Source organism: Alexandromys fortis, unplaced genomic scaffold, assembly GCF_014885135.2.
Source record: "Alexandromys fortis isolate MF-2015 unplaced genomic scaffold, M_Fortis_MF-2015_v1.1 scaffold_11, whole genome shotgun sequence".
In the NCBI taxonomy this organism is placed as follows: Eukaryota; Metazoa; Chordata; class Mammalia; order Rodentia; family Cricetidae; genus Alexandromys; species Alexandromys fortis.
Genome location: NW_026067912.1, coordinates 5,129,761 through 5,146,776, shown reverse-complemented (window position 1 = coordinate 5,146,776; position 17,016 = coordinate 5,129,761). Strand labels below are relative to the sequence as shown.

At 36.6% G+C, this 17,016-nt stretch overlaps 1 protein-coding gene across 6 annotated transcripts in view; it reads right to left on the bottom strand.

Annotated features, from left to right (window-relative positions):
- The window catches only part of Gabrg2 (gamma-aminobutyric acid type A receptor subunit gamma2), a 79,276-nt gene that overhangs the window by 27,723 nt on the left and 34,537 nt on the right, over nucleotides 1-17,016 (bottom strand). Inside the window, exon 7 of one of the 6 annotated variants that reach the window (XM_050138735.1) lies at nucleotides 3,391-3,409. The exons of the other annotated variants lie outside the window; for them this stretch is intronic. Within the exon in view, the coding sequence (XP_049994692.1) occupies nucleotides 3,391-3,409 (19 nt within the window). The remainder of the gene's footprint in view (nucleotides 1-3,390; nucleotides 3,410-17,016) is intronic. 6 annotated transcript variants of the gene reach the window in all.

Genomic DNA, 17,016 nt, shown 5'->3' with positions numbered 1-17,016 from the left:
TTTCTGTGCATTTCCTCCTTTCTAAACATCTGCCCTTTGATCTCTCCCTGGATTGCTCCTATGACATTCTCACTTCCCTCTTCTCGATTCAGTGAACTGCTTATGCTAGGCAGTCTGTCACATACTGCCAAGTACCTATATAAGGGAGTTTATATGCTTCCACATACACTTTCATAGGCCTCTTCTGTGAAAACATACATACAAGTAACATTGTACTGACCAGTAAATAGTATATAGTAATGTATATGTAAATACTTATACATATATGCATGTACGACCATCAATGAAAAAGAGGTCATGAATTTGAAAGTGAGTAGGAAATGTATAATGGAGAATTTGGAGGAAGGAAATGGAAGGGAGAAATGATGTAATTATATTAACATAAAATAGAATAATAATACAAATAATTCCATGACATAGATCCCTTAAAGTTGCCCCTCTCTTTCTCTCTGTCTGTCTCTGTTTTCTTCTCTCTCTTTCTATAGGTAGGTCATTTCAATAGTTCTTTGCTATAGAAACTTCTTAAACTAACAGTGTCTCCTGGTTGTATTCCTTCCTGCAAGAAGATAAGAACCAAAACCAAACTTTTGCTCAATTATACCTTACCTAGTTCTATTTTCACTGGTTGAGAGAGAGGAGGAGGGCGAAGACAGACAGACAGACAGACAGACAGTCAGACAGACAGACAGAAAATCCAGAAGAACAAAGAGCTATAAAAATGCTGGGTAGAACATCAAATGAGTATTATCTCTACAGCTGTAAGAAGTTCAAAATTTATTTTCTTTCTAGGCTCAAATATTTCAGAAATTGCAAGGCAAAGGTAGGGAAAAGGGAAACCAAAATTACAGCGCACCGAACATAACATTAAATTGGTACACGTCAACGTGTGTTAGTCATTATTTGCTGTGCAAACAAAGCCCCTTCAAAGAACCACCCATTACTGGAGTTCCAGAGTGGCAACCGTGACCCTCAGATAGTGTTCCAGCTAAGTCTGGGAGACACTGCTCTCTGTAAGAAAGGACATGAGACTCCCACCTGCCAGGAAGAGAGGTGGGCGTAGATAGGCAACTTCCTAAAATGAGTCCTGTAGTCATAATTAACTTCAACAGCTCTTAAACAAGATAATGACTGTTCTGATACCTTCCAATTATATTTCAAACATATACTATATATATATATTATAAATTATAAGAATTGACACTATTTTTAGGATAATGATTCTTTCATTCAGAAAAGTCAAAGTGAAGATGGCATACTCTGGAAGCAGATTTGAACTGAGGGACTCTCCTAATCTGAAAAATGTGCAGATATATCTGGTCAGTGCTCTGTAGATACATCACATAGACTCATAGAAACTATTTCAAAATCAATTAGGTCTGGTTCATCTTTTATTTAACTGAAAAATTGTTTACTATAGGGAAATTTATCTTCATGAGCCTGTTAGTCATATTATGAACATAGGAGTTTCTAGATAGATAACCAAGGTGCTGAGATGAGCTGACGAGCCTGGACTACTGTCAGCACCATGCACATGTATCCAGGCAGGCTCCGAAGGATCTAGAATTCTAATATTTTATACATCAGCTATGTTACTTTGGCTAGTCACTTTTTGTTTCTTAGCCCTATACTTTATGTCTGCAGAATGGTTGTATGGCAACTCCATGTCAGGTGTAATTGCAGTCAGTAATAATTGACACCATGATTCTGTTATTTAAATAGAAACAGCAGAGGTTTCTTTTGTATTTTAAAAAACTTTTTCCTGAGTACTTATACTAATTCAGAGTTCTGTTAATTTGCTTCAGGGCCAGGAAGTTAAAAGAGTAGAGAACCAGTCTTTCTATATAAGATGATTTTTCATATGCTCACCCAGTAACCCAGAAATTCTTCACATATATAAAATTGCTGATCATTCCTCATGTTAGTGAAATTTTATAGTCAATAAGACTTTAAAAAATAAGAAAACTGGCACACGGAAATGCCTGTTAGTTACCCTTTATTTATTTTTTCTTTTTCTCAGCTAACATCTGGGCAAAATTATGGGTGTGAGTTTGCCTGCTGGTCAGCCTGTGGCAAGCCACTGGAAGTTTGACAAGCAAACACCTCCCTGAAAAGACTGTGAACATGCAATGTTTCTACAGCAAATAGTCGCTTGGAAAAGTGTTTATATAACTTTCCCTTTCTCGTCATCCCTTATCCCTCCGGACATAACTTCACAGGAGACCATCATCCTCTCAAGATATCCTGTAGAACAAAACTCTGATGAACTTGGCCTTTGTGAAGAGCACAGCCTGATTTCAAATTCTTAATTTTTTTCTAATGGCTGTGAAGGCACTGTTATCAAATTTTCTTAAGCCACAGTATTCTTATCTATGAAAGGTAGACAGTATGAATATCTACTTTCATGTCTTTGTGTGAATCAAGAGAGCCTTCTTGGGGAAATTGCCATGGCGACTTGCTGTATTAATTATTCATTCAAAAAAGAAATGTATTATTAATTATTGTAACAATGGCTAACTATGGAGTTTGAAAATAAATAGCAATTATCCTTGGAGAAGTATACAACTAGGTTTTCAGTTCAAAAAGAAATAGGCACCATCTCTCTCAGTTGCAGACATAATGTAGACTATAGTTATGGCAAAGTTTTGTGATTTCCCTTGCACCATGCTTAGAGGCTAGATCATGCCGTGGATATTTTAAGAGAAAAAGATAATGCTTTAAATCAGTCTACATGTCTTTCAAGGGGTTAATTTCTTATTTCCTTCCATCCTTCATTCCATATTGAAATTTTAATTTCCATTCCCAAAAGAGATAAGAAATTGCTTTTCAATCTACATTGATAATTCTTTCTCATACCAATGATTACTTTAAAATTGGGTAGGTGGCAAGTTCTTTATTTGTTTTAGGTATAAAGGGCAGTAACTCCAGAAGCATCTAAACTCTATCTTCCCATAGGTGTCTCTTAAAGTAACTGCTCTCTTTCCTATCTGCATGTAGTCTTTATTACTTAGCAGCAATGATTCCCAATGTGTGTGGCAAGGCCTGAAAGGTACCCTTTGAGTGACCTTGATAACAAGCTGGCTGTTTTTGCTAATCGTAGCCCTAAAGTCCTGATGACAAAATCTGATTGCAGGATTCCAGGAGGAAGAAACAGCCATTTGCCGCTTCAGTCATTCTCAGCCTTCTTCCTCTGGAGTTTCAACAATGGTCTATTATTTTTATGTTGTTTATTTGTTTGCTTTGTTGATGTTGATTTTTTATTTTTATACTGCAATTTCTTCTCCTTGAACCAAAGTATGTGCACTTTGGGTATCATAACCACAAGTATGACTTTAGAACATCAAACCCTCAGATCTTACAGACAATGATGAGAGTAAAAACTTGTGGTATTACATTTCATGTAGGGAACACTCTAAATATGCTATATAGAGTTCTTACATCATTATTTCACTGGAGTTTCCTACAGCTTTCTGGGAAAGGAATTCTATCAATGAGATCACGACTGACAGGTGAAAATCCAGTACACAAAGAGATAAAGAGACCTGCTTCACTTGGCTGTAGTTAGAGGCAGCCTGAGTCTGAAAGCTAGGACTAACATCTTTTACACTGGTTTTATCTGTCAACACTACATGACATTGCAATGAATAATTAATAATTACCAACACTGCTAGGAATCCTTACCCACTTGTAATATCCTCCAGAAAGCGATCAATACTCAGACCTTCCAATCAGCACAATTACTAGGCTGTATTTGTCATTGTTTTGCTTTCTTGAGTTTTATATTTCATTATTACAGTTTGTCTCACTCTCTCATGAAATAGACACCTATCAAAAGGAAACCAAGTTCAGGGACTGGGCGGGGAGAGTAGAAGGAGATTTATTGGCTTAGAGTCTGGGGATTGATTTTTATATGCTACCATTCCTACCAGCTATTTGGAAGGCCATATGCAAACCAATGAGTTTATCCACACTTCATTTCTAAAACTAGCAGATAGCAGCCTGGAAGATGACTCATCAGGTAAAGGTACATCTCCTACAAGTCTGCTGCCCAGAATTTCATCTAGGAATCCATGTGTCGTAGTAATTTTTGTTAAATTGACAAAACTATAATCGCCTAGGAAAATAGAGCCTCATTTGAGGAATTTGCCTCTATTAGATTGGCGTATAGGCCGGTCTCAGGTAATTTTTTGATCTCTAGTTGACACAGAAAGGATTAGCCCACTGTGGTATACTACCCCTGGGCATAGGAACCATTGCTGAGCAAGTGAGAAGAAGGAAGCAAGTGAACATTTTTTTTCTCTGTGGTGTCTGCCTCAGTTTCTGCCCCCACGTTCCATCTTCAGTTCTTTTCCCAGCTTCCTTCAATGATGTATTTTTAGGTAGAAATGTAAACCAAATACCTTATTCCCAAGTTGGTTTTGGTCAATCATATCAATGGAAAAACAAAAAGGAAGGCGAGAACTGGAATCATAAATGCATCCTCCCACTTCTGTGTCCCTTGGCACAACGCTCCTTCTTACAGACACGTGTAATACACTTACTAACCATCATCATAAAAATAAACTTAAAGTAATTCTTTAGTTATAATAAAGAAAGAAATTCAGCTAGGAAAGTAAAGGCTCCTACTGATTTACACATTTTTCTTTGTATTAAATAACCATTTCATAAGGTATTATTAATTATGTGAACCAGAAAATTAAATCAGACATTAAACTGGATGTATTTGTCACCTAAAGCTAGTGGGGCTGAGTCAAAAATCAACTTAAGCTGGGCATGATAATGCATGCCCTTAATTCCAGTACTCAGGAATCAGAGACAGGAGGATCTATACAAGTTCAAGTCCAGCCTGATCTACAGGATAGGCAGGAATACACAGGGAGACTGACACTTTATAAATAAATAAATAAACAAACAAATAAATAAATTGAGTCAGGCAAACGAGCAGAAAACCCAACACTTCCAATTGTTTTGACAAATACCCTAACCACTACCCTCAAAGCCACTTTATGGGGCAGCTATTAAAGGAACATTCCCCCACACACCGTCTTCCCTTCTGCTCTCTTAATGGAAAGCTACAAAGCAAGCAGAATTAGAACACTGCATCAACCATTAACTCTGATATTCATTCAATAATTTATGAATCACTTTTCTTTTTGGATCTATTAAATTTGGCAGTTTTTGGGAATTTCATGTGAAAACAATTTTGAAAGAGTAAACGGTGAAAAAAATGTTATTCTGATCATGTGGTTATCTGTTTTCAGGATATTTGAAATATTCTATACATTTTAGTTACTATGTTTACATCACTTAGCAACTCTATAATTCTTATCTATCTGATAATCAAAGTGAGATCTCAGATCTCAGATGTTTTTGGGACTTGCACAATTTACACGTATCTTAATAAGTTTAGCTGGAACATAAGGCCCAGGTTTTCACGCCTGCCTGCTGTTTTTCTTTAAACTTCTTACTTAAAGTGATGTATTGCTAATTTTATACCCTTTTGATTATATCCAGAGTGCTCCTTTGAGTCATATTTAAATATGTATGTATGCATATATATGTGTATACATTATATATGTAATCACAAGTAGCATTTTAACTATCTTATTTGTGAAATAAAGTAGACAAGGTTATGCCTGTTTAGATTTAGTTATAATACTCCAAATACTGCCATTAAATTGAATATAATATTTCATAGTTTGCTATATTATGCAACTGGCATGGTGTACATTGAAAAAGTATTGTTTTATGTATACACATAGGTACATACACATATATACACACATACACACACACAGGCACTTGCTGTCTTTGCAGAAGACTAGGGTTCAGTTTTCAGCATCCACACAATAACCTGTAATTTTGCATCAAGGAGTTCAGTGCTTCGTTCTGAACTTTTTGGGCACCATTCACACATTTGGTAAGCTTACTTGCTTATTGTACATAATTGCAGAGAAAACATACATATACATAATATAAAGATGAAATAATAATATTTTTAATAATAAAATAAAGTAAAATTCCTTGGAGGAAAGAATCTTAATATGCATCTTACTGTTAAAATGCACTATGTTAAGGTGTTTTATTTTGCTTGAGGCTAATTAACTACATTTGTATTTCATACAAGTCTTACTAGACCTTAAGGATTTTTATATACAAAAATTAAGCAGCTGGGCGATGGTGGCACATGCCTTTAATCCCAGCACTCGGNAAAAAAAACACTGCAAAAAAAAAAAAAAAAAAAAAAAAAAAAAAAAAAAGCAAAAACAAACCATCAAGATTACCTGGCTTTTTCATTATTTTTGACCATTATATATTGGATTACATTGAAGTATTCCCTCCTACTGAGGAGAAGATAATTTTAGGTCATTTTTTCATGTTAACACTGATTAATGACTGTAAAATTGAATTTATCACAGTATGATACATACAAACTTGTTTTTCATTGTAATTAATAAAGCTATCTCGACAGTTCCTTCACCATGGATAACCTACCCATGTTCATAACATGTGACTTTTCTCTTCACTCTATGATGACGTTCATGTTAACATCATGTATTTTTACTTATTCTGTCTGAAGCTGATTTTATATGAATAAGAAGTCCTTGACCAAGTGAGGTTTCTTGACCCCAAGTTTTTCTGTGCAAAGTGAAGACTCTGAGTCTGACAGACATTTTTTTTCATATACTCTATATTCTCTAATAGCAGGTTATAATTTCCTTTTTTCAAGGTTAATTGATAATGGCATGTGACCTTAAGATTTGAAGTCAAACAGAAATTGAAAATAAGGACCAGCAAATGACTTGATTCCTCCAATGGATTATGAGGATCCGTCTTATTAATCCTGAGTGGATGGAGTCTTCTTGAAAGCTGCATTATCTACTGAACGGACCAATTCTCCTAGTGAGGACTTTGTGTGAAGGGATGAATAAAATCTTCTGCCTCCCTGATCCTTCATATGTGGCCTGTTTAGGGACTATTTATAGCTCTAAGGGTATTATCACTGTAATAGTTTTTTATGATTCTGTAACTCAAAAGATCTGATACCCATTTCTCCAAAGTCCGTCGCAGAATGGCCTGCCTGGTGGTCCTTTGTGTGTACAGCTTGAACTTCTCATTTCATGCACATCAGTCTTGCCAGGGGGCTCTTCTCTAGCCAACAGACTCTCCGCTAAAATGTTTTCTAGTTTCAAAGTAGAGCCTCTCACATTCACTTTGTTTTATGGTATTCCACTTTGGCAATAAACGTATCATTCCATAGAATGATAAAGAAAAATTAACGTAAAATATTTTACCTTTAAGCTACAAAAATTTTGAATATTACTTGCTATTTATGATCTAGTCTGGTTTAGACTCGCAGACTAATTCTATTATTCTAGCGTGCTATAGATCTTGAGAGGGTGGAAGAGAAGAAGAACTGGAGACTTACAGAGACAGATTTATAAACAGAAATAAAAATATGCCAGAATAATAATAATAAGAAAACAAATTGCAAGATAGGTAAATAAATAGACACATCTTTCTGCAAACACAATTTCAGCAATTTTTTTTCACCTTAAACAGAAAATGATGTGTTCAAGGTCATTCAACCATAGGGTGGTATGATTAAAACAACAAGCCTTAAACAGAATTTGTACTGTTTTCCCTACACCAGCTGTCACAGTGCATTGTAGAAAATAAATGATGGGATTTTGTCGCAGATGCCATAGATCTTCCTAACACTATAAGAAGACTTTCTTAATTGGCTATGCAAGACTGCTGATCAGTACTATGCAGAAAAACAGCAGCAAAGCTTTGAGCTGCTTACATGGAAGCCCGGAAGACAACACAATGCCTGTAGGCACAGATGGCTGTGCATAGCACTGTGTGTGCATAGCACTGCGCATCCCTATTTTTATCTAACCTCCATCTCCCGTGAATGTGGATAGCAACAGGAAGTCTACTGAAATTAAAGTCAATTTAGTTGTTGGTGTTAGATGTTCATGATACATAATCCCAAGCATGAAGGTGAAAATGGTGTGGTTTCTAGAATGAATAGGCTCTGTCATTTCCTTGAGACCCATTTCAGTGCCTATTTGCAGGCACATCATGTTTGGGTGTTTTTCACATTTATTTCCTAACATGTTGTTCTGTGATGAATTCTCATTGTCCTTTAACAAACAATCAGACTTCTTTCAAAATGTATGTGCTGGCACTTGCGGATTTATTATGTTTAATTTCCCCCTGTTTTAAATAATAGTACTGGTTGATATTGTTTTCCAGAAATCAGGGAACATTTGATCAGAAAGGAAGGCAATACCTTTGAGAAACAAGGTTAAGTCATGCTGAAGATTTGGGTAAAATGAACTTTTGATACCCTTCGTGTTGAGGCAGTTATGACTCTTCTCTACCTGTGTGCCTGTGGAAACTGGGCTCAGATATTTCAGATATAAGAAACGTTTAACTTATGAAGTCCCTACAAACTTTCTCCTTCTCCAGTTCACTGAAATAAAAACCCTCTACTCTGGTCATGCCTACTCTGTTCTAGATAGGAGCTTGCTAATTGTTTTCAACTTCCCTACCTCTCTGACTTTACCTCTTTGTACTGATTTCTTTCTGAGTAAAGCTACAATTGCCACCGGTCCTTAAAATGTTACACTTTGCAATAACCTAATTTAACTCTTAGTCACTAATATGCTAGGGAGAAATACCAACCAAGTAACTGTGGTTGCTTGGCATTACAATTGTTGCACCTGGTTTTGCTATCTCTTTAACAAGGTGCTATTACAGAGCTCATGATTCAGAGCTCCTTACCATTCAGCTGTTAACAAGTGATATAATTGAAAAAAAGATGAAAGTGTTTGGCTCTGCTAGTCACTTAAGTGTAGGCAGATTAGAAATCATGTTTGGGAGCTACAAGCTCATATGTATAATTTGAAATTCTTGTAACTTATTGGAAATGCCACATTTTCTTATATTCACCATTCATAAATGCAAGTGTCACTTGCTAAATCTTGTAGTAAAATCTAATGGGCAAAAGTCTGTAGGTTGAGCATGGGCTAAAAAGTGAAATTTAAGGTGATGGTACATCCTAGTGTCTCCTGTGAACGTACTTTTTGATACATGATAATTTTGGAGTGGATGGAGGGTGAATTGGAAGATAAAGAATAGTTCATATCTATGCTAAATGTCTAGGCTTTGTTGTAATTGTTGTACTTTTAGTATATTTGCATCAGAATTTCTCTCCAAAGCTCAGTCTGTGCTACTACTGGGGGACGAAGGGACCCTGAAGAGATGACACCTACTGTTATGAAACTGGGTTGTGTGGGTGTGCTCTTGAAGGGTCCTTTGGGACCTAGCCACTTCTCTTCTTCCCAGATGCCACAAAGTGAAGAGAGTACAGTATTCCAGCCTGTGCTCCCACTATGCCATTCTCCCTAAATACACACTCAGGACAACAGGCATAAGTGGCCATAGACTGAAGAGTTTGAAAGGGGGTGAAATAAAAGTTTTCCTCTTGTAAGTAGATCTTCTGAAGTATTTTATCACAGTGATGGAAAACAAACACAGAGACACATTACACACACACACACACACACACACAAATAACAAAGAAAATTCTTTCCATGCTCTTAGGAAAGGCAAAATGTTCTGACTTTCACAGAAATCTCCTTTAAATGAATAAAATAAAAATACTGTTTTTTGTTAAGAATTTATTCTTTTCGGTGTGTAAAATGTTTAAAATTTTAGATGTATAATATTGAACACCATATTCTATAAATACAGACTTTAGTCAAAGGAATTTTTCCTTCACAGAAAATAGAATAAAAGGAAACAGATTCATTTGTTGGTAAAGTACTGACTCTGTACACTCAGTCTTGAATATGAAAATCATTTGAGGTTTTATATTTATTTCACAGCAGCAGATGTCTTAGAGACATCTGTTAGCTGTTAGTTTTATCTACTTACACTAATGTATCCTTAAGATTTCAAGTGTCTTAGAGAATAATCTGAATAAATTTTTATACCCCAACCTGTTGGTCTCCACGTACTGCTAAAATAAGAAATTCATTTTTATATTTATTTAAAATGGTTCTCATGATAATGCTATGTTATAATTATTCAAATTATATTTTTCTTCAAGGGACAAATTTATATAAATACAATGGATTACCTGATTTCTTATGGAAGTTAATATTTCCTTAACAACTAAACAATATCACATTAGCTGTAAATATATTTTTAGATATGATAAAATACCATTAAATTAACTGTGTTACAATGCTTACTCTCTCTGAACACAGTTACTACCCTAAGGTAGCTTAGTATGTTACTAATGGTCATAAGTGGTCATGGGGAGTAGTTCTCTCACTCATGCATGTACCTGTAACATTAGCCATCCTTAGCTATTCTAAACTCCAAAATAAGTTTCTTTTTAAGTCAATCTGTCTCTTCATGGAATGTGCTATTGAGTGGCATGGTTAACACACCATGGGTCTGATAAATAACTACATTGAGTACCCTTGAGCAGAATACTTAAGGCTGTTAGTTTCTGTCTACATTTATCAAATAGGAAAACATAGATTATCTTTCTTGGAGACTTGTGGAAATAAAACTGTATTGTTCACAATTCCCAGATGTTAAACCATTGTAAAACTTCTTGTCCCTTCCTAGTTTCTGTTCATGGTTTATCTTCCTTGGAGCATGCAACTCCTTTTGCCAAGGAAGCACAAGCAGAGCTCACACAATCACACATGTCCCCTTGAACCCAAACAATTATCTTTGGATGTCATGAGACTTCTAGAAGTATTTTTCCTTCACCCCTAGAAATCTATTTCCAGAAATGTTCCAAATACTATCAGAACAACACCAGGATTTAAAATTCAAGCACACAATGTTTAAGATGCAACGTGAATAATTCAGAATTACAGCTAATAGAAAATTACCATTTTGTTATCAACTTTGAAAAGGGGGGTGGAAATTGTCATTTATCTTAAACTCAGCACCTACATGTCTGTATGTTTGCTTGCATTTGATTTGTTTTCAAAATCACACTGAAAACTCTGAAAAAGAGAAGAATGCTTTGAAAAATATTCTACCTATGGAGAAAGCAACTTCTACATTTACACAACGGGGGGGAGGGGCATATCCTTGGTTACAGCAGGAGTTGCATGCTCAGGAGAAGGGCTTTGAAACATTGACTCAGAGTTTTCAGTCTGAAAGATGAACAGCTTTCCAGCCTGCTCCAGGCCAACAGCAAGTTGCATTATTTAATATTTCCCTCAAATGAAATGAATTTTAATATTTTTAATTGATGTTTAAAATAAAATAAAAATCCATTGTTGCGCCGTCGTCTGCCAATTTATTCTAAGATAGCAAGTTACTATTTGAGCACTTTGGGAATTTTAGTATTGATTAAAATAGATTCATGACTCACAAAATCTCAGAAACACCAAGACTACTATACCAGTGTTACTGCTGCTTTTTTCCCTTCAGTCCTCTCTCCTCTTTTAACTTAATTAATAAAAGAAAATCTTATTAACTTTTGTCTTTGAATTTATTTCTTGCCTCTCCACTCAATATTTAGTTCACTTCAGCAATCCTTTGGTTTCTTTAATTTCCTTAGCAATCTAAATTAACCTTAAGTTGGGAACTTTGATTTTTATTTAGAGATTGTTTCACACGTGTATGTAAATGAATGTATATATAAAAGGTTGCATTTGAACTTAATACCAAGTAGTAAAGTTGACATAAGCAGAGACAGAAGATCAGGTCATCCTATGTGTCTGCGCATAGAGAAAAGTAATGCATGGTAGGGGGTGATGTACAAGGTTTGAGGATCAAGAATAAAAAGCACATAATTCTATACAGCAAGCAAGAGCCTGATCTATAAGCCATTATATCTAAATTGGGGTCTATATATCATAGCTGATAAAAGTGAAGATCCATTTAAGGGTACAGATTTTTTTTTTTTAAAACTCGTGTGTTTGAATTTATTACAAAAGAAATTAAGAAAGAAATATATCTACATATTTTCTGGTCATTGTGATCAAATACCAGACAAAAATCAAAATAACAAAGGAAGGATTTATTTTGACTTAGCATGCAGTGGGTAAGTCCTGGTTGCAGGCCCTTTGGGTAGTGGATCACATTCATTCACTCTCAGGAAGCAGAGACTAGTGAATGCTGGTGCTCATCTCAATAACATTATTTATTTATTATGATGATGTGTAGTAGTAGTAGTACTGTTGTTGATGTTGTCATTGTTGTTGTTGTTGTTGTTATTGTTATTGTTATTGCTATTACTCAGTCCAGGAACCTAGGCTACAGGATGATGCCACTCACAGTTTGGCCCTGCCACTTTCGGTAACTCTAAGTCTGAGCTTAAAAACTTCCTGAAGAACAGCGAAGAACAGCAAAGGAGGGAAAAAAATAATCTGTAATTTTTGACAAAAAGTTATGAAAGTACTCCATGCACCAGGTGTTTCAGATCCATTAAGAACAACAGTGGAAGGTTCCCTAGAAGGGAGGGTATGAGGATTTTCTTCTTGGTTCACTATAAAGGCATTTAGGTCCCACAGATCAATATCCACTATGAAATCCTTTGCTTATGTTTTCATTTCAGAGTGTGTACATGGAGAACAAAGTTCTGCTCAGTATACACACACACACACACACACACACACACACACAAATGCACTAATGCAGAGAATTTGATGGCCAAATTCTATGAGTAGGAATAATAAGAGCACAAAGAATTAATTGCTGGTTTAAACACAACGTGGGGAAAATTCAACATTGAATTCTCTATTATTTATTTTAACTGATGAAGAAGACATAGTTTTATCAAAGTAATTGTCAGCTTTTGTGGCCTGAAAGGTCAAAGGTTGAGTATAAAAAGTCTTTTGTAAAATAAAGCAGCTGGTATGTTTGTACAGGATAACAGAATCGCAAGAGGGAAGTTGATGAGATCCTAATAATTAGTTATGGTGGTCCTGGTAACAGTAATGGAATTTCCTTCCATCTATAAGCGCTTCCCACAAGCCAGAACACTGCAGGCATTTTTCACTTGCCTCTTTTTCATGTGAGTGCTAGGAATTCAAATTCATGGCTGTGTGCCTATGCAGAAAGAATTCTTACCCCCTGGATCATCTCCCCAGTGTCCCGGGTTTTTGTTTTGTTTTGTTTTGTTTTGTTTGCTTCTGGTGTTTTAATGTTAACCAGAACACCCAATTTCATGCCTACAGCAATTCCATGACAGTGGTGATGTTGACTTAAGATATGTTGAAGGATTTCTAAGAAAAAAAAATTACATGCAGACTAAGAGGTGAAGCTAGTTTGGAAATTAAGTGGTCAAGACCTAAGGGTTCACTCTGGCACTGAAGGTTCCAGGATGTTTTGGTGTAACCACCAGTAAAAGCATGAAGAGAATAAGGCATTTGTTTAAAAATTGAGAGTCTCAGAAATAAGATGTCGTGGGTGGGGCCTGTGAGATATTGTTCAGCATTATAAGAGTCTGATCTTCAGGACCTACATGGTGAAAAAGAGAGAAACAACTCCTATGGGTTATAATTGCCACACTGTGGCCCATGCACATATACACTAAACGAATACAAGACATATGTTTTCTGAAAAACTGTCTGTGAATTAAAAAGTTCTATTAGATAGAAAGGGAATTAAGATTGAATGTGAACATAGTACACGCAATATCACTTTAGGCATACATTTTCAGGTGAGTTTTGTGATAAGCTGAGAAACTACAGAAAACAATGCTGGAAATGGCATGAGGAGGCTGGTTTCTTAAATACTAGAAATAATAGTGTGAGTTTGATTGAATTTGCTTCATTCTTGACATATGCTGGGCTTTGTCCAGTGGGGTCTCATAGCACCAACAGGGGAACAAAATAGTGCAATAAGTAAGGAAAAGCATGTGTCTGGGAGCATGCCTATTAAATGTATGCCCTATAAGTGGATGCACTCCTCACAAATAAATCCTCAAAGTCATTGACTGTGATATCAGCATTGTTGGTAATTGTAGTTAATTTTGCCATTCGGGGAACTGCTATAAGCTGTTTGCACACAGAGAGAATGCAGGTGCTGCAGGTGCATGTTGGTAGCGTTCAAGAAGTTCTGCAGCTTTCCGTTTAATTTACAAGGCACACACCTTGGAGGAGAGCGGCTGGCAGCAGGGACATGCCTTAATAAGCTGCAGACATAGTCCAGATAAGAACAGACAAGTTTGTGAACTAGGACAGTGGCAATGGCAGCAGAAAGGAGGGCAGTTACACAAGAGATTTCAGAGGCACAGGAGCCTTCATGATTCATTAGGTGTGGGAGGCAGAGACATGACTCTGAGTGTTCATGCCTGGCTCACAGGGGCCATGGTGGTGCTGTTGCCAGATAATGAACCGTCAGGAAGAGATGGGGTTTGGACAGAGGATTGTTAGATCAGGCCTTGGGATGATAAAGTGACTGAACTGAAGGCACTAAGTGCTACACTAATTTACCACCTGGAAAATATTCCCCTCAAGGGAAGGCACAGAGATACTGATAGTAAATAAGATGACTTGGGAGGTAAATTCGAGGACTATGAAGAGGCAATGGCTTAACTAGGAAGGAATTCTTTCCTATACAAACTTTTGTATCTTGTTTATAAAAAGGACGCGTATAAGCTTCAGTGCTAGCTGTGGTACATTCTGCCTTCTCCTTCAACATACTCAGTTTTGGAAGCATAAATGCACATACCTACACACACACACACATACACACACACATATATAATATTAACATAGCTTATTATAGTTTATAGTAACCCCTGTTCATACTAACTGCTTCTGACATATTACTTTTGCTAATTAAAAAAAAATGTTCATTTAGCCTGTTCAGCAATCTAATTTAAAGACAAGTAATACCGAGAAAAGGGCTCCAGCTTCAAACATGATGAACCAGGAGTCACTGTGCCCTGGCTTCCCACACAGTTTCCCAACATTCTATAAATGACCAACATCATTAGAGTCATACACAATGTTTATCTCCAGCAACTCGGTGTCATCAGCTGTGGGAACACGCTAGGCATTTGTGATGTTAGCTTGATATGAACCTGGAACATTCTAGCTTTGATATGTCACTTTTCTCCTAATTACTCAATAAACCTCCTCCTCTAACCAAAATTGCAGAGAATGCATGAATGCATTGGTCTTCCAGCTGCTTTTGACTATGCTCTCAAATCATCAGGTTCATGATGCTTTCCGTTCCACCTTGCTTGCTCTACATCTGTCTAACTGCTCTCTTGAGTCTCGCCGCACTTCCCACCAGTTTTTTTTTTTTTTCGAGACAGGGTTTCTCTGTAGCTTTGGAGCCTAACCTGGAACTAGCTCTTGTAGACCAGGCTGGCCTCGAACTCCCACCAGTTCTTTTGTACTGGATTTTCTAGAATTTTTTTTCGGGACAGGGTCTCTCTGTGTAGCTTTGGAACTTGTCCTGGAACTCACTTTGTAGACCCAGCTGGCCTCAAACTCACAGAGATCCACCTGTCTCTGCCTCCAGAGTGCTGGGATTAAAGGTGTGCACCACCACCAATCAGAATATTGTCACAAGCCTCTAGGTGCCGTGTTGGTACTGATGCTAGTTTTCAACTCAGGCTGTATTTTCAATGAGGCCATTCAAATAGAAATGCACAGGAAACACACATTTTTAAAAGGAGTAGAATGAAATGGTGACTGTTAAACCTTGCCCCCCCCCACACACTAAATTCCACATGAAGTTGAGTTTCATGAAAAGAAGTTATTGTAACAACTCTAGCATTCACCCTCCATATAGCTTCACTGTGACTTTCTTAGAGAGAGTAATGCTATCATGGGACTTTGCTAATTCTTACCACATTTAAAGTGGTAAGAATTGGAGTCTCTTCTGTACATTTGTCTTAATGAATGCCCTTAGGCAGTCTCCAAGTTACATGGGCGGTGGGGGGCACCTATACTAGGAATTTATGACGCACATCAGCCTTTTTCTTCTGTTATTTGTGCTGAACATCTTGCTGAAACCAAATGAGTAAAGGAAAAGCATGCTAGTCATGAGTTTGTGGCTGCTGTTTTAGGGTGTTGGTACAAAAATAAAAATGTGAATATCCAGCAGAACTTAATCCCAGTTTCTCTTTCTGGAAGAGATAAGCACTGGAGAATATTTTTATATTATTTTATATATGGGAAGTTTTAGTTCAAAGGTAGTCTTGATTTGTTTTTCAGCTTGAACCAAATGGAAAAACGATGTTCTAGTACATGATGATCAGGATCCCTGTGAGTGAAGGAACAGAAGGCCACCTTTTTCCATGCACTCAAGCACTGTTTCAGCCTCTTTGCTTGCTTTTCCAAAACAAAAGAATCTTTAGAATAAACATGTCAGTGATGAAAGACATGCAAGGGTCAGATGCTTCTGTAGTTTGGAGAATGGTACGCTGAAGGCTGATTTTGAAATTTCAGTTTCACTTAGTTCCTGTTTTTTTCATCTCTGAGTAACAGAGACAGTACCTTCCAAATAACTCAACACAAAAATCATGTCCTATGAATTTTGCAAAAAGGAACTATAGGAAATCTGATTAACACTTAGGTATATAATTCAAAGTCTTTCCTTAAAATAATTGATAGCATGGTGACAACCTAATGTTGATGTCTGAAATTGGGACATATTTAAGTTGATATAGTAGCATTGAATACTCTGCACAGAGACCATATTCGACTTTTCAGAGTTCAAACATACTACACATAGGAAATGTTCCTCCTTTCAAAATATGTCAAATTTGCTCCCACAGAGAGTTTTGAAAAAAAAAATAAAGCATAGCATTTATATTAGTTACTTTTATATTACTGTGCAATAACATTATGACCAACACATTTTTATAGAAGACTTTACTGGGGTCTTACAGTGTTAGAAGATGACCATCGTCATGGGGAGTGTGAGAGCAAGCACTCAGGCAGGGCGCCTGTACAGTCACTGGGAGTTTGAATATTGACACACAGTCACAAGGCAGAGCAAACTGTAGTG